The sequence below is a fragment of the Gigantopelta aegis genome, chromosome 14, assembly GCF_016097555.1.
Source record: "Gigantopelta aegis isolate Gae_Host chromosome 14, Gae_host_genome, whole genome shotgun sequence".
In the NCBI taxonomy this organism is placed as follows: domain Eukaryota; kingdom Metazoa; phylum Mollusca; class Gastropoda; order Neomphalida; family Peltospiridae; genus Gigantopelta; species Gigantopelta aegis.
In genome coordinates this window covers 8020109-8038772 of record NC_054712.1, presented here as the reverse complement: position 1 = coordinate 8038772, position 18664 = coordinate 8020109, and the positions used below count along the sequence as shown (strand labels likewise).

General features: G+C 40.9%; 1 protein-coding gene across 1 annotated transcript in view; it reads right to left on the bottom strand.

The window, feature by feature from the left end:
- Positions 1 to 2422: 2422 nt before the first annotated feature.
- The window catches only part of LOC121388097 (zinc finger homeobox protein 3-like), a 116562-nt gene continuing 100320 nt past the window's right edge, over positions 2423 to 18664 (bottom strand). The window contains exons 5-8 of the mRNA XM_041519312.1: positions 13100 to 18478; positions 12198 to 12317; positions 9517 to 9711; positions 2423 to 8301 (exon numbers count right to left, since the gene is read on the bottom strand). Of these exons, the coding sequence (XP_041375246.1) occupies positions 7658 to 8301; positions 9517 to 9711; positions 12198 to 12317; positions 13100 to 18478 (6338 nt within the window). The 3' untranslated portion in view covers positions 2423 to 7657. The remainder of the gene's footprint in view (positions 8302 to 9516; positions 9712 to 12197; positions 12318 to 13099; positions 18479 to 18664) is intronic.

The following is an 18664-nucleotide window of genomic DNA, read 5'->3' as shown; positions in this document are numbered from 1 at the left end:
CAACAGTTGGGCAACAGAGGAAACTTGCTGTTATTGCAGGGAATCTTTAACATGCACTTCCCCACAGACAAGATAGTACATACTAATTGGGACTTGAACTGCCTCCCACGAGTTCTTTGAGGACAATAAATCTTATAACCCATCACACAAATGCTCAGTTACTTAGACAGCAGGATCCATCTTAATTGGTAGACTGCTTAATCGAGGTGCATGGAATGTAGGATCGAACCCCCTTGGTGGACATATTGGTGTTTTTGTTCCCCAGTCATAAACAGTGTCCCATGACTGGTATATCAAAGGCTGTGGTATGTACTTTCCAGCCTGTGCAAAAGTCTGTATAAAAGATTCCTCAGTACTAGTAGCTTTCATCTACGATAACATGTTCGAATTATCACGTTTATTAAATATTTAACTGCTTTTGGTATTTTCTCTCGCTACATATACAAAATTAAAAAATAAATTATGCAAATAGATTTTGTGACATACATCTAGATTCATTTTATTCACAATGAATCCATGAGCCATTTTGGCGGACTGTTTATATGCCTTTGTCCGATTCCCAATGACCAGGTTTCCTTTGAATTGGGATGTTGATAAACATTCGTTCATTCCTACGTGTATAAATGTCATATTGCCAAGGAATTCTTATTTAAGAAATCACAATTAAAATTTGTTTTGTTTAAAGACACCCTACAGCCCTTGGTTACATAACCATCGGCTGGACATTAAACATTCAGTAATTCTAACATAGTCTTCAGAGGAAACCCTTTACATTTTTACATTAGGAGAAAGGATCTTTTACATGCACTTACCAACAGACAGGACAGCGCATAAGTGGCTTTCATATACAAACTGTCTGGCACTGGTTGGGATGGGAAAAATGCAATGGATCAGCTGAGGAGATTCGATTTTATGATCCAAACATCTTTGAAGGCAAGTGCTTTACTGAGCTAAACGCTACTGCCATATTGCACAGGAATACTGCTTAGTTAAATCGCAGCACATTGTTTAACAGGTGATCTCTCGAGGTGCTTGCATCGCAGGATCGAACCACCTCAGTGAATCCATTCAACTGACTGGGTTTTTCTTGTTCCAACCAGTGCACCACAATTGGTCAAAGACCATGATGCGTGCTTTCCTGTCTGTGGGAAAGTGCATATAACAGATCCCTTGCTGCATTAGGAAAAATATAGCGGGTTTCCTCTAATGACTACGTGTCACAATTACCAAATGTTTGACATCCAATAGCCGATTATTAGTAAATTAATGTGCTCTAGTGGTGTCGTTAGACACAACAAACTTTTTTGATAAAGTGACACACATGTGGCTTGATCCTGGGACCCACAGCATCTCAAGTCATATTCTCCACCATGGAGTTCATACTGTGAGGATGATAACAATAATAAACTTCAAGAACAAAACAAAAACAAATATAAGTATAGATCATATCATTTTTATTATTGTATATTGTGAAGCAGACTATGTGAATCTCGTTGAAAAAAAAAGAGAGAGAGCCAAAAAAAAAGAGTCTAAAACTGACTTAACAGTACGAAAATAGAACCACTGTGGTTAACATTTTGTCTAAGTGTTGAACAATTGCTACACCACAGACATAACAAAAGGGATGAGAATGCAGCGACATAAATCATCCACAAACATCCCTGATAATAAAATGCAAAGAGAGACTCATATCATGAACACATCTGTACATGAACAAAATGGATAGCTTTAGTATGACCATGAACAACCAGGACAGCATTAGCAAGTGAATGTTCTAGCTCAAATGTCCCAAGACAAAGTAAAGTTTTTTTTGTTTTGTTTTAGTGATGATGAAGATTTTTGGACCCTTCAGCTTCAGTGCATATTCCACTCTAGCTGGAAGGGTGAAGGTACTTAGAGAATAACAGGGTATAAATTTTAAACCAAAGCATCTAGAGACTATGGAAAATACAGCTTTACCCCCCTCCCCCCCCCCCCCCCCAAAAAAAAAAGAAAGAAAAAAAAAGAGTTTAATTCTTAACAGTCATCAGTCAAGTATTTATGAAACTAATGAAAACATTTGGTATATTCATATATTCAGTAGGAAACAATTTTTATCTGCAACTAAAATGATAAATAAGTAAAACTCTGAAGATGTAACATATGTAGAGTCAGTTTCTGGATATAGGATCATTTGGTTTGCCTTGAGCATGGCATTGGAAACATGGGATAACTATGTCATTAGGCTGAGCATCTGCCATGACAGCATTGTTTAGTTCATAGTTAACATTTATTAATTGATTTATTAATCATCTGCTATTGGATGTCAAACATATGGTCATTTTGACACAGTTGTAGAGATGAAACCCGCTACATTTTTCCATTAGTAGCAAGGGTTCTTTTATATACACCATCCCACAGACAGGATAGCACATACCACAGCCTTTGATATACCAGTCATGGTGCACTGGCTAGAGCGAGAAATAGCCCAATAGGCCCACCGACGCGGATCGATCCCAGACCGACCACGCATCAAGTGAACGTTTTCCCACTGGGCTACATCCAGCCATCGATTAATTTTGAAATGCAAAGACTGGAAGAAGGCAGATCATTTTTCTCAGTTTCAGATCATTTTTCTCACTTTCAGAGCTTATCCCAAATGATTCCAGATCCAGAAATGCAACTGAACGAGGAGAGCAAAGGATGAGTTATGATGTATTTTATGTCAAATTAAACAGCAGAATTCAAGACAGATATTACAAAACTTAAAAAAAGAGAAGAAAAAAAGAGAGAAAAAAAAAGAGTCCCAAAATGTATACTTCATATAGCTCTAAAAAATTTTAAACAAAATTCAAGTAATGTAAGTTATGCGGTTTTTAAGCCAGGTTTACGTTTTGGAAACTGTGGAAATTGTTTAAAAAGTGAAACAACTTCCAATACACGTACCAGGCTTTTGTAAACTCTGCAGTATCAACAACATTAGAATATCATTTCACTACTGGTCCATTAAAAATGAATAACATATGGTAGATTAATGCCAACTAAGGTACTCTATAACAACAACTATATCTAACCCAATCCCAGCATCCTCGGTCAGGCTTCCTGTTAATCGTCTTAGTGGCAAATATTTCTCCTGGCTCTTATATAAAAAAGAAGAAAATAGCTAGCTAACAAAAACTTTATGCTGTTTAGAAAATACATAGAGTAAATGAGAACATCTTTGCACACAAAAACCTAAGTGTAAAAAAACCCACTAAATATAAATTTTCAATCACAGAAAGTTGAAATTCATTGGAAGAGTTGTTTGTTGAAATATGTAAAATATACAATTAAAGGTACCGTATATTCACTTTGATATACAATATTGCTGCGAACAGTACATATAAAATTTCTCTTCAATTTCATTATTTGCTAATAGTAAAACACTTAAATACTGAGTGTTCAAATATATATAGATATGTACACACAAAAAACCCAAATCTATCTACACAAATATTTCTCTGTTGCCATGGAGATTACCAGAAAGCCGACACCTTAGAGTGGGTTGAATGTAAAAACCCCATGAAGCACTTCTCAAAAAATAATAAAGAATGAACAAATATACAGTATATAGAAAACATGTCTACAAAAACAGTTATAGATCCAACCTCGGCAAAAACAAAAATTTAAAAATTCTTCTACAGATAATAAAGGATTTCGATATACGTACCTTCGTAGAAACTCAAACTGAGATCTCTAAGAACCAAGAGTTATCTACTCTTTTCTATGTACAGACCATACTAAATGATAAATGCTTTAGCCACATGTATACGCTAGAAAAATAATCATAATCATAATCATCAAGTACTATGCTATGTTTGATAAAATGCTAATATGTCTTTGACAATCAGTCAGCATTAGTGCTTCACTTCATCTATGAAAAACAAATAACAGAAGAAGAAAAACTAAGAACAAATAACTCCATTTCAATAAAAAACCCAGTAAATTTAAGATTGCAGTGAACCATTTACATAATTGTAATTATGGTACAGTTCATTGTACTTAACGTCAGTAAAAACAAAGAGATCTTAAGAATTGAAATCAAAGCACCAACAACGCTGTAATGTCTGTTTCTTTTCTTAACAAGATTTATTTTTATTAATCATGCACCAACATCAGGCCCTATTAGTTAAAGCTGCTCGGTTGCTTCAGATAAAACGTACAAATATAACACAACCCTCAGCTAATCGAATAAAACCTTGTTTTAAATGCTACAGAATTCAAGTAACAAAGTTCATATGTAAATGTCTTTCCAAATATTCATAAAAAAGCAACAAAAATTTTCACACTACAACAACAGATTATTCCCTTCATTTGTTAAGAAAATATATTAACCCCTTCAATGCTAATGATATGCTAAAGCTACAATAGCTAATATTTGTGAAGCACTACGGGGTTAAAAGAAAAAAAACCATCTACACCTTGTTAAAAACTTATCTGCATGTTTCAATACATTAATAAAAAAGAAAATTCAAAAATAAATTTCATGTTAAATGGTCAACAAAGTATTGTTAAATATTTTTTGAAATCAAAGCAGCTAAAAAATAAAAATGAACACACAGAGAAACGAATCATGTAAGAGATTGACATAAAAAATAACAAATCTGTGAAAATGATGGCGAGGTCATCAGAGAGCGACAACTGAAGGAAGTGAATTAAGAACCCTGGGATGAACTTGAGGATGGCGACCCTGTTTGTAAGTAAATTAATCTGGAGACTACACAACAAGCCACTTTCACTTTCACCATGACGAGGCATCCATCTTCAACAGACAGAACAAACAAAACAAAACACAACAAAAACCTCATCACATTGCTTGTGGATGAAGCAATACTATCACCATTCTACTTTTAACTTCCATGTAACATATATCAGGCCCCATGCTTATAAAACCTTTTTTTAAGAGTCCAGACTCGATCTCTAATGACGTGACACTCATACAACTTGTATGGCGCTGTCATGACGTTAGTGTCTCAGACTCTATTATTCTCGAGTTTAGACTCTAAAAGTTTTGTAAGCATCAGCCTGGGCCCGTGCTTATAAAACTACAGTCCAGACTCAATCTCTAATGATGTGACACTCCTACAATTTGTATGGCGTTGCTATGATGTTTATGTCTCGGACTAATATATTAGAGTCTTGGGTCTAGACTCTAAAAGTTTTGTAAGCATCAGGCCTGAAAGAAAGAAGAGAGAAAGAGAGAACAAAAAGAAGAAGACAAACAATCAACAGCAAAGACATCTTTAACAAATTTCACACACCGAACATATCACACCAAAACGTAACGCCATCAGACAGACAAAGGATCATGGGTAGTTTATCATGGCAGTACTCTTTCTGTAGACCGGTTCCGGTCCTTGTGTTAATAAAAACTGACATTCAACTCAGTCAGGGATACCTCTGGCACTCAACAAATTTGTCAAATGCAAATGTTTAAAAAGCAACTAACAATTTTTGTTTTAAAATTGGGTGAAATAATTTCATGTAGTGATAGAAAATATCTGAGGTTCTGCAATTTTTGAAGTATAATCAACTTATTGCTAGTTCAGAGCCTGAAAATAACTTCTGGTGCCTGCAAAAGCACTTGATTAAACCAGATTAAAAGTTTAAAGTATTAATTACAAAAACAAGAAGAAAAAAGAAGAAAAATGAGTCTAGCTGAAACTTGAAATCTAGATTAGTTTCATACAAATACAGCTGAATTCAGACTCTGTAGTTTCATCCACAAGATATATTTATACGAGTATAATGCCTTGAATAAAATATTCAGTCCTCACCTAAATCGACTAGGTTGCCCGATTCTCCTTGAAAACAGACCTGGACCAAAGACTAAGGTTAGAAAATGTATGGAAGAGGATGTTTTTGACTATCCCAAACAAGAATGCAAAAAATAGTCTAATTTTTCCTTGATCCAATGAACAAGGATTGTAATGGCTTATTAATTCTGCCCCAAACATGCATGTTAAAATATGTCCTGTCAATTCAATTAACAAGGATTATAAGTCTCATAACAATGTGTGCCCTGAACCAGCATGTTAAAGCATGTCTGGTCAATTCAGTTAATAAGGATTATAAAGTCTCACACCAGTTTTTCCTAAATAAGCATGCTAAAATGTCTCATCTTAATTCATAAACCATGATTGTGAAGACCTCTTTACCATCTTTTATAAACAGTCGTGTTAAATTTATATATATATATATATATATATATATATATATATCTCTCTTTTAAACCTATTTTATTTACACATCTCCTTGACAATTACATCCAAGACACTCCCAGGGAAGAGTACAGATAACTGGATATTAAATATTCAATTTATCAAGTCTTGATCAAGTGATAAGGATTATGAACTGAACACAAAATATGGATTGAAAAACAACAACCTTACGAATGAGACAACCTGCAATCTTTCTAGTACCGTATATTGCCATGTAAAAGCAGTTTTAAAGTCTATATAAAAGTATTACCGTAGACTGCCACTTATAAGCAGTCTTAAAGTGTAAAAGACGTTTTCTGAAAAGGAGTCTGTTAATGTGTACTGAAGTAAATAAAAGTGATCATCACACAGAGGGAGGGAAGACATCTGAACAACACCCACAACGATATCCACTGTCATGACGATGCCAACTAAGAGACACATGCTTCCGTATTTGTAACTAATACAAAACGTATAATAACATATAACACACACAAGAGTGTATGAATCAGACCACACATATCACATACTCTCACACTCACACACACACACACACACACACACCACACACACACACACACACACACACACACACACACATAGCCTACTGAAACATGACATCAAATTTCCTGTAAGTTTAAAAAAATCCATTGATCCACTTAGCTCAGGCCAGCAGGAACACACACATAACCTCTTCCTCTTCTTTTTGACATCAAAAAAATAAACTCGACCTTGACCTAGTGTCAGAGGTTAAGATATGACCTTGAACTTGGTCCACACCACACACAGTTAACATATAAATCCATGGCACGCTGGAAGGAACACTAAGGTGCCAAACAATATGGCAATACATTTGTTTTGTTTTAGTCCAATAACAATATTGTCTGCATACAACTGAAAATACACAATTTCTAAACTCAAGTTTGTACAATATCACTAAACCATTGTGTTCACATTAAAACTATGATATGCCTCTAGGAGGCTGACTACACCTTTAAAAACTAGTCACTACATATAAATGTGGTTCTGATGCCTTACATTTCAATGGTAAGGCCATATTTAATATGGCCCATCCTATAGCCTTATGAACATGATAAAAAATATGCGGGAAACCGAAAAAATATGGAAGAAATACATGAATTGCCCTTAATAGGCCCCAAGATATGTATACTGAGTACCATATATCCTATAGCATGGAATAGTTTTTGTTTGAAAAAACAGCTCTCACTCTATGCATAAGCATTTTTTTTCAAACCACATTAAAAGTAGTCGAACTCTGTGGTCCAATACTGTGTGTATTTTGTCTCTATATATATATATATATATATATTTATATATAATATATCACTCTCTACTAGTCAGCAACGTAAAAAAAAAAAAAATCATAATAAAAAATCCACAGTAAAAACATGAAACACGAACACTGAATTGACAACATGTCACTCTGTCTTTGGTTTAGAATGGGCGCCATGCCCGTGTTTATTTGACACATCCAACGACGAACTTGGCTTCCTAGACGGAGAACAAGAAGAAGAATTGGTCACGGTTGCCGCCGATGACGCCAACAACAACCCTGCAGCACCAGAGTTATGTTCCGAACGCGACTTGGTGCCGCCGCTGCCGTGCTGAACCTTTCCGACCTTCATCTTGTGCGCGTCCATCTGGCAGTGGATTTTGAACTCGTACAGCGTGGAGAATTTGTCGGAACACGCGCGGCAGCCGTACTGGATCTGCTCCAGCTTAAGCATGGCCTTGACATTGTCGTGGATCTTGCCGCCGGGGAAGCACACCATTCGCTGGTGGTTCACACATGCCTCCTTGGCCGGGTAGACGGTCTGACACTTCTTACAGATGTAGCCCACGTCCACCATCGTCTCGTGGGCGCAGCTGTAGTCCAGGGTGCTCACCAGCGCTTTCAGGTCAGACAGGGACTTGCAGTCCTGTGTGTACTGGGCGAGGGAGGACCGTGGGTCCTCCAGTTGCTCGCTCACCAGCTTGATGGCCTGCTGAGGGATCTGTAGCAGCGGGAGAGGAGTCCCGAACGACAGAGGGTCATACGCCATCATGTGTTCAGCACCAATACCTGAAGGACAATAATACAGGAAAATTGTTATTAACAAAAGCAATTTGTAAAAATTTAAATATATTAACTAAAAAAACTCATATAAAGATACATGTAGGGCAAAACTTACAAAGCAAGTTTTTCTTAAATGTTGTTATTTAAATATTCTTACTTATGTTTTAAAATGTGTCATGTTCTTTGTATTATTCATATATAAAGAAATAAAGATTGATTAATGGTAAGACAACAACAGTACATGTATTTGTAAATTCTGTCTGTAATTTGTAACTGTAATATTGAATTTTTAAACTTGTTTTTTAAAGAAAAGGTTAACAGATATTGAGATTCAGGAGAACATTGATTAATTAATCATCGGCTATTGGATGTCAAACATTTGGTAATTGTGACTTGTAGTCATCAGAAGAAACCCGCTACATTTTTCCTAATGCAGCAAGGGATCTTTTATATGCACTTTCCCACAGACAGAAAAGCACATAATACCACAGCCTGTGTCTAGTTGTGGTGCACTGGTTGGAACGAGAAAACTGAAGTTATGAAGGCTGATGTTCTTAAATGCAGGTGTTTAGGCATTGTCAATATATGTGGTTAAATGCAGGTGTTTAGGCATTGTCAATATATGTGGTTAAATGCAGGTGTTTAGGCATTGTCAATATGTGGTTAAATGCAGGTGTTTAGGCATTGTCAATATGTGGTTAAATGCAGGTGTTTAGGCATTGTCAATATGTGGTTAAATGCAAGTGTTTAGGCATTGTCAATATATGTGGTTAAATGCAGGTGTTTAGGCATTGTCAATATATGTGGTTAAATGCAACTAAGACAAAAACAGCCTTTTCAAATTTGGCCTATAGTGACTGTATCTTGTCTCATCAACTGAATCATAAGCATGAAAAAGCTCATGCAAAGAAAGGAATATTTGTTTAAACACACCTCAAGTTTAAACTACTATACAATCTGTACTGTGCTCATAAAACTTTACAGTCTACATTCAAATCTTTAATGTCTCACTTGTAATTTGTATGCATTGCCATGACATTCAAGTTTCAAGACATTGACTTAAGTCCAGACTTTAAGGGCTGAATTTACAAACTCTGTTTTTCTTAATGCAGGTGTTATTTAGCATTGTAAAGCACATGTTTAAGTTATAAAAAAAACCATGCTTTGTAAATATAGCACTCAACGTTTTCTAAGTACGAAATAAGTGTCATGAACACGAACCTGGGAAGAGTCCTGGCTGCATCATGGGCAGCCCCATCCCGGGGAAGTATCCCGGCAGCCCGGGGTACATGTACTGGAGGAAGGAGGGGTCCATGCCAGGCAGGTATCCCCCCAGAGCCATCATCTGGGCATTCATGGCCATCTCCGCAGACACCATGGCCTGGGCCTGCTCATGCTGCTTCGAGCTGCTGGATGCTGAAACACACAAACATGTAACTCACTGTAGACGTTCATTCAGTACACAAGCTGGTTTATCCTGCAACCACCGTTTCTACCGACAGATTATGATGACCAATTAAAGCGAAGTCATAAATGTATACTAGCAGATTATGACATCTGACGTCACTCATATGACGTCACATAGCAACATACAAGATTGCTTATTTGACCTCTAGGTCATCATACAATGTGGCAGAAATAACAGAAATAATAGCTTTTCCCTTAATTTTTATGGTCTGCAGGATAAAAATAATAACTAGTTACTGACGTCGGATATCTGCTTTATCCTGTGAAGGTAAGAATGAGAAATTCTGTGAGGCTCTGTTTAAAACACTGAGAGGCTTACTCAAGAAACCACCACACTGGGGAAGGCTAAAGTAAAAACACTACCGGTATATACCCATATAGTTAAAAATATCTTGGTACATATCAAAGTGATCAACACGTCCCACTAGAATGCCAAGGGGGACGTAACATTTCGTGATTTCATTGATTGGCTCACTACACCCTTACAGGAACATATTATGGATCTTAAATAGGATATTAAACTCGCTACCATTTCGTATCATGTGTTTATGTCCCTCGTGAAATAATTTGTGACAATCGAAAATTATTTCACTCGGGACATAAACATGATACAAAATGGAAGTTTATTTAATATTCTATAAGGATTAAAGGCATGTGGAGAGTTATTGTGAGATAGTTATCAATGAACAAAGATAGTTTTTAGGTTGTTCTACATTTCATGTTGTTGTTGTTTTTTTTGTTTTTTTTCGTTTTGTTCTTAATCAAATATAATTTATATCATTGGGTGAAGTTTGCAATAACAATTTAAAGCAGTTTAAAGACAAAAAAATCATCAAAAGAATAATTTATATCATTCTATAGAGACTTTGTTTGACAACAAGGTGTTTATTGTTCTGACAAGGGCGGTTGAATTTTGTTTTTCAATTAATTTAAATAATCACTTTTCTATGGTATATATTATTGGTAACAAGTGCAGACCAAGGATAAAGTGTGCACAAACCAACACATGAAAAGGGCACTCCCAAGTATTATAAAATTAGCACTTCAATTTCTTATAGGGTGAAAAGGTACCTTAGATTCCCCCTTGGATTCCCTCATGTGTACCTCCTACAAACAACCCCCACAAGAAAACAAAACTTACAATGAACAAAAGAAAGAAGAGGAAATTGTAAATGATTATACAAAAATCAAAACAATTTAAGCCAGGATAATACTGAAGCTGTTGTACATGGTGTTCTACTCCATGAATATGAAACATTTCGGTATTTCTGCTGCGGAAGTTGATTTATTTGACTATCACTGAAGAGCACTCCCTTTCAGCAGTCATTAACAGAAAGCTGGAATCGAAGAATGACAAACAGAACGAGTCACGTCCAGTCTGTGAAAATTAAAGAGGCGTTCACTACATGTACAGAGGCCTAATTCACAAAGCTCTCTTAGGCTCTGCTAGACAACAAAGCATCCTCTGTCTTTTAGCATTGCACTGCGAGATCTGTCTTCTATAGAGATATGGGGCCTAATTCACAAAGCTCTCTTAGGCTCTGCTAGACAACAAAGCATCCTCTTTGTAAGTCTTTTAGCATTGCACTGTGAGATCTGTCTTCTATAGAGATATGGGGCCTAATTCACAAAGGTCTCTTAGGCTATGCTAGACAACAAAGCATCCTCTTTGTAAGTCTTTTAGCACTGCACTGCGAGATCTGTCTTCTATAGAGATATGGGGCCTAATTCACAAAGGTCTCTTAGGCTATGCTAGACAACAAAGCATCCTCTTTGCAAGTCTTTTAGCATTGCACTGCGAGATCTGTCTTCTATACAGATCTGGGGCCTAATTCACAAAGCTCTTAGGCTCTGCTAGACAACAAAGCATCCTCTTTGTAAGTCTTTTAGCACTGCACTGCGAGATCTGTCTTCTATAGAGATATGGGGCCTAATTCACAAAGCTCTCTTAGGCTCTGCTAGACAACAAAGCATCCTCTTTGTAAGTCTTTTAGCATTGCACTGCGAGATCGCAAAGTTGCAAGAGTTTAGTGAATTAGGTCCCAAGTGTGTAGGCAGGAAATTGTGGGGGTTTAGACTATGACAAGTAACAGTTTTAGGAGAGCTTAGAGCAGAGGGGATTTTGACCCCTAAGACACCCCTTCTGTAAATAGACCTGATGTACTGCATGGAAAGAATGAGTGAATGTTTAATGAAACCCAGCACAAATAAAACAATGGTCTATTAGGTGTCCGAAAACCAAAACCAACCTAAAACATCAAAGAATAATCTAATCCAATAACTTTCAGTTATAAAAATTATTCAGCTGTGCCAGAGATATTTATCTATTTTGATTTAGCAAAAAAAAAAAGTTGCCATATTTTTCTCTTGACCAATTAAAAAATAAATTAAATTAAAAAAATTAAAAATTAAAACAAAGAAAAAAAGTTCAGTACCTTCAACTTTTGCTTCTTTTTTCCTACTTTCTGTTTCCTCTTTACGTGTATCGTGGGTCCTTTTGGGAGTACTCGTGTCTGAACCCGCGTGACCTGTGCCGAGATTCAGGGAACGGCCAACTGCAAAAAAGAAAATAGAAAACAATGTAACTACCACAATGGAGTCGGCACCAAAACACTCAGGGTCAAATTATTAATAACTAATGATAAAAAACATCCATAGTTAATCACAATGGAATCAGCAAAAAAAAAAAGCACCCCCCCAAAAAAAACAACCTCAACCCAATCCCCACAGGGCCAAATTATTGAGTCATAGAGAAGTTGAGAAACCAATCAAAGTTAAAGAGATGAGTTTCCAGCTGGCAAGAGACATTTTTTTTTTTTTTTTTTTTTTTTTTTTAAATTCAATTAAAGTGCGACAAATCTTGACCCTGGATATGTCACACAATAAATAAATAAATAAATAAGCAATAAATGTTAACAAAAAATTTAAATACCTAAAAAAAATACTATCAATGTACTATAAATCTCTCCAAATTTATTAATGCGAGTATGTGTGTGTGTATGTATGTGTGTGTATGTGTGTTTGTGTATGTATGTATGTTTGTGTGTGTTTGTGTGTGTTTGTGTATGTGTGTATGTCTGTATGCGGTGTGTGTGTGATGTGTGCGTGCTGTGTGTGTGTGTGTGTGATGTGTGTGTGTGTGTATGTGTGTGGGTTGTGTCATGCTACCCTGGGAAATATTTGAAAAAACCCTTCAAAAAACAAACCCAAATCAAAATGTACTTGGAATCGCTTAGTAGATAGGTGGTATTTCAAACCCCCGAAAACCCCTCCATACACAAGCACCTAATCACTTAGAGGAAAATGCATTTAAAAAAAATACAACAACAGAACTCACTTCCTACAGTATCTGCAACTCCCATGGCGTTCATGCCAAGGGCCTGCAGCTGTGACAGGTGAGGTGTCGCCGATGATGACGATGTCAGGTCCGGCCACGTCTTCCTGGAGTGTTCGAGATCACGCTGTTGTCTGAGCAGGGTCGACATCCCTGTTGGGTCGGACATCTCACGCTCCGCCTCGGCCTGCGACTGGATGAAGGCCTTCACGTTGCTGATGTGCTTCTTCGTGAAGATGTGGTCCTGCACCGTGAACTTGTGCGAGTACTTGAAGCTGCAGAACGTGCACTCCTCGGGTGGCTTGTTGAAGTCGACGTCTGTGCCGAACGTCTTAGTGTACACCAGCTTTGACTTCTTCTCCTTGGCTCTTGCGTTCTGGAACCAGACCTGCACGACACGCTTCTGTAGCCCGATCTCGCTGCCCAGCATCTCGCACTCCACCATCGTGGGCGTCTTGTAGTCAACGAACAGCAGCTTCATAATCTTCACCTGCTTGCTCGTCATCTGCGTCCGGTACCGCTTGTTCTGGTGGTGGCCATGACCATGGCCCTGGCTCATATTCGTGGGGGATGTGGGGCTGCTCATGCTGTCGTCGCATTCGTCCATGTCCAGGTTCTCTGACTGCGTTTCCGAGAAGGAGTCGTCCACGCTGACGCGTCTGTTGTGGAGGAGGTCGTCACCGCTCCGTTCGCTGAGGTCTGTGGAAGGACCGTCGGAGGATTTGTCCACGTCCGTGCTCACCTTGACGGGCTTGCTCAGATCCAGAGGAGCCTCCTCTTCCACAACGCTCTCGGTCTCCGTGCGTCTGCTGCTCTCTGAGTTGTGTCGGGACTGCGGGGGAACGGGTACGACAGCCGGAGGTGGAGCGGTGCCGCTCAGCTCGGTGATGTACTTCTTGAAGGAATCTTCGTAGATCTGCTTCATCGACAGCTGAAGCGGGTCGGGTGAAAAACTTAAACCGAGGTTCGATGGTGAGGGTAGAAATGGTAAATACTGCTGAATGCTGGGCGACAGGAGCTTGCTGAAGTCTCCGGGATGCCCAGAGCCTGAAGGTGTGGCCGAGTGAGGCTGGGGACTGGTTGGATTCGATCCATCCATGACAGCATCGGGAATGGCATCAACATTGATCTCGTTTTTAGCCATTTCGTCCGGATGCTTTGTAGCAAGATGAGATTCCATGGCGGACTTGGCCCTGAACAGAGCTCGACAAAATGGACACCTCTTGTGGATAAGCTGCTGGTGGGCGCGATACTGTCCTTTCCTTTCTCGTGCTCTGGTGTTTTGGAACCAGACCTGGACAACTCTCTTCTTAAGTCCAACATCGGAAGAAATGGACTCCAGCTGCTTTCTGCTAGGATTGCAGTCTTGCTGATACTTCTGGTACAGGTAGTCCAGTTGTTCGGGGAGGATCGTGGTTCGCAGCCGCTTGTCTCTAGGCTGGTCATCCTGATCATCCTCGCTGTCTATCTTCCTCTTGGCTGCTGCTGCCGCTATCTTGCTGTCCTCCTGCTGTGCCAGTGTCTGCAGCATCCCAAACGCACTGCTGGAGGAGAACGATGGAAACAGACTTGGATTCAGACTGTGCACCTTCTGATGCTCCTGCCAGAGATCCAGCCTGTTGTACGAGGCTTCACACTTGTCACAGTTGAATGTTGGAATGTGTTTGGCGCTGTTTGGCGACGACCCTTTGGCATCACTCATCTGGAAGTCTGTGAAGCTGCCCGACTGGCTGAGATCATCTTGTGACATGCTGGTGGAGTTGCTGTCGTCGTCCGTCTTGTTGCTCATCAGGGACTGAGTGGTGGTGTTGTTGTTCTCTGGCAGACACGGTCGCTTCTGATGCTTGATCAGCTCATAGTAGCGCTGGAACACGGCTTGGCACTTCTTGCACTGGTAGTTGAGACCGGGAGTTCGTTGGTAGGATGACGTGTCATCTTTCGTCTCGGCCGCTGGCTGGTTTTCGTAGACCTTACGCACCTTCTGCCTGGCATTCTGGAACCAGACGACGATCACCCTTGGGCTGAGGTTTAACATTTTGGATAGGTGGTCCAGCTCGTCATCTTTGGGGTAGGCATTTTGATCGAAGTAGTCCTGCAGCATCTTAATCTGGTAGTCGGTAAACCTGGTACGATTGGCACGTTTGCTCATAGACCCAGAGGAGAACTCGTGTCTGAGGAGATCTTCTGTTGTGGGCGTGTTGGGGAGGGAGCAGGTGGGGGTGGAGGTGATGGAAGACGTTATGGAAGGAGTGGAAGCATTAGACGAAGTCTCAAACTCTCTTTTGTCATCAGGAGGCTCCACTTTGAAGGTCTCTAGTTTAACGAGCGACTCCATTTTCTCCTGTTCCTGTTCACGTTCTCGCTCGGGCTCCGATTCATTCCCCTTATCGTTCTTCGTGCTGGGAACATCATTATCATCATCATCGTCATCATCTTCAAAATCATCCTTGGGTTCCTGTTTCACCACCACTGGAGACAGAGCTGGTATTATGCCCGTCTTTTCGTATTCCTCGAGGTCGAGTGATGTCGATGGTGGGTTGTTGAAGTTGTATGGGGAGTCCTTGTTACGCTGCCTCTCTTTAAACAGGGTATTTCGGAACCAGTGCTTAATTACTTTAGGTGGAAGACCAGACTGCTCCGACATCTGCTGTATCTGCTCTTCACTTGGAGAGTTGTTTATGTCAAAGTAACCTCGTAGTATTTTAAGCTGATCATCACTAATCCGAGTCCGGACACGTTTCTGGTTCTGAGCTGCTTGCAGCTGCTGCTGGGTTGCAGTGAAATTAGATTCCATCACAGATACTGGTGGTAACAGACTTTGCATATCCGCTCCTTTAGGCATCATCATCGACACCAGAGGAGACTGCATTGCAAGTCCCATCAGATTCATCGGCATGTGCATGGGCATCATTCCAAACATTGGCATCAGTTGAGACATGTCAAAGGCTGCCTGCATTGGTGGTGGTGGTGGAGGTGGAGGTGGTGGCATCTCTTGGATGACGAGACTGTCAGAGCTGGTGGAATTGGAATAAGGCATTGATGCCACTCCCGATGAAGTTGGTGTCTGGGATTCATCGAGTGGGAGTTTCTTGTCGAAGTCCTCTCGGAACTTTTCACTGAATCCCTCCACTGCGTCGATGGGAACCAGATCCTTATGGACCTCCTCCTGGTGAGCCTTGAGGACCCAGACACTGGAGAAGTCTTTGTTGCAGGAGAGACACGTGCTCTTGTTGATCTCTGGAAGATCTATTTTGTCTTTCTCATCATCTTTCGGCTCCACCTTGACTTCCACACTGACGGCGGCATCATCGCCTTCCTCCTTCTCGGTATTGTCCTTCTTTACCTCAATGTGCTGATTGTATTCGTTGAACTGCATCACACACTCAAAGCCTATGTTTTGTAACAGGCTTCGGTGAAGCTGGGGTTTGAAGCGGCAGATGTATCGGGGTTTGCTAGCAGTACTTGTTGTGATGGGTGGAAAGTTACAGTATATTTGCTGATGGATCTGGAGTGCTTCTTCATTGATGAAAAAGGAATTACAGTTGCCGCAGCGATGGGGCAGGTGCTGGTTTGACAGCTGTTTCTCTATGGGTGATTCTGAATGATGACTGTTTAAGGATTTTGATATATTAAACAACTGTGATTCAGATAATTTGTTTTTCTCACTATACCTAGCTACAGATTCATTCAAGTCTTCTTGTGGTTCCTTCTTCGAAACTGGAAAATGGAAACCGTTATTTTCAGAACATCCTTCTGCCGTACTTCTAGAATGTGAATTATGTTCCTCATTTTTCTTATGAGATGTCTTATGAGATTTACTGGTATCAGTTTCTGAGATAACAGAAATAGCACTGCTACTTGAAGGTGACATCAAGCTGTTTGATGTTGCCACCGGAAGCTGCAGACCCGATAACATGGAGTATCCGGGAATCCCACCGAGAAGCAGTGAGCCGTGCTGCAGAGGACTACCGACGGTCACCTGCGCCTGAGTCTGTGAGATCATGTCGGTCAGCGCCTGCACCTGCTGCGTGGAGGCCTTCGATATGTCAGGCTGCTCAATCAGCATCTGGCTGATGTCGATCTGGCCCGTCATGGCCAACTCGTGGATTTTGGAAGCTCGTGTCTGGTGTGCCACCGATCGGATGTGTATGTCCAGCGTGCTGCCCTGGCTGTATGCAACCTTGCAGATATTGCACCGGTACGGTTTCTGTTCGGACTCCGAGCAGCTGACGGGCAGCTGTAGTGAAGAACAGGTTGTGGGAGGCCCGACCGAGATGGTAGGTGGAAGTGTTCCTTGCTGGGCGGCCTGCTTCAGCTTGTGCAGATGGGACACCGAGTTGTAGTGGACCAAGAGGATGTTCTTCTGTGTGAACGACTCCTTGCAGACATCGCACTTGAACGGACGATTGGGGTCGAGGTATCGCTCCATCGGGTAGCTGATCTTGTCGCCACGGCGATGCTGCAGGGTCTTGTTGTGCGCCGTCAGGTAGTTCTGCTTTGTGAACGCTGCCTTGCATCGGTGACATTTGAACTTGCGGCTGGGATCCTCGTAGCTGCCCTCGGCCATCGCCTGACTGTTGATGAAGTCCTCCATGAACTGCTCCTCGCGATACACACTGGGCTGGTCAGACCTGTCCCCCTCGCCCTCCCGTTCCTCACCCGTGTCCTCCACGTGGTCCTCTGGAGAGTCGCTACACGATGTGTCCAGATCATTGTCATCCTCGTTCATCATCGACGAATCCTGCATCTCCTGATCCGCGGACCCAAACAGTTCCACCGACGCAGACCTATTCAGGGCAGAACTGGCTGCAGAAGCACTTGATTTGGTAGCACTTGATTTGGTGTATGTGATGAGAAACTTTCTATATTCCGAGCTTCCGATGAGAGCGGCGACATTAGCACTTAAGTTCATCTTGTGTTTAGCCAGCTCGCTGGCCTGCACTTCGGGATGAGCCGACTCGTAGTGTTTCCTCAGCATCCCGACGGAGTGGAACGACTGGGTACAGATGCTGCAGGTCGTCACGCTGTTGATGAGGTGATACTGATTATGCATCTGCAGCTTGTCCGCGCTCACGAAGGCCATCGTGCACTGGCTGCACTGGTGGCTGTACTGGCTGCAGTCGGCTGACGAGATGCTGGGCCGCTTGGCGTGAATCTCGCGGAAGTGGATCTGCAGGGCTTGAGCAGTTTTGAAATACTGATTACAGCCTTTCTTCCAGCAGAGGTAGCCGGGTCCGCGGGGAGTCTGCTTCAGCTCGAGGTGGCCCAGCTCGTTCTGGTGGGCGTACAGCTGGTCGATGTTGGTGAACGTCTTCGAACACGTCTGACAGCGGTACTGGGTGTCCAGCTCACTCTTGTCAAGCAGGACCGACATGTCAAAACCTGGAAAACACAAAATCAAGAGTTGTTATTTACCTTTCTGCCGTATTGACAACTGATGCTTTAAACCAAAACCAAATCAACTAGCTCTCTCATGTCATGATACTTCAAACTAAACAAAGCCAGCTAGCCTTCTCAAGCCCTGATACTTCAAACTAAACAAAGCCAGCTAGCCTTCTCATGCCCTGA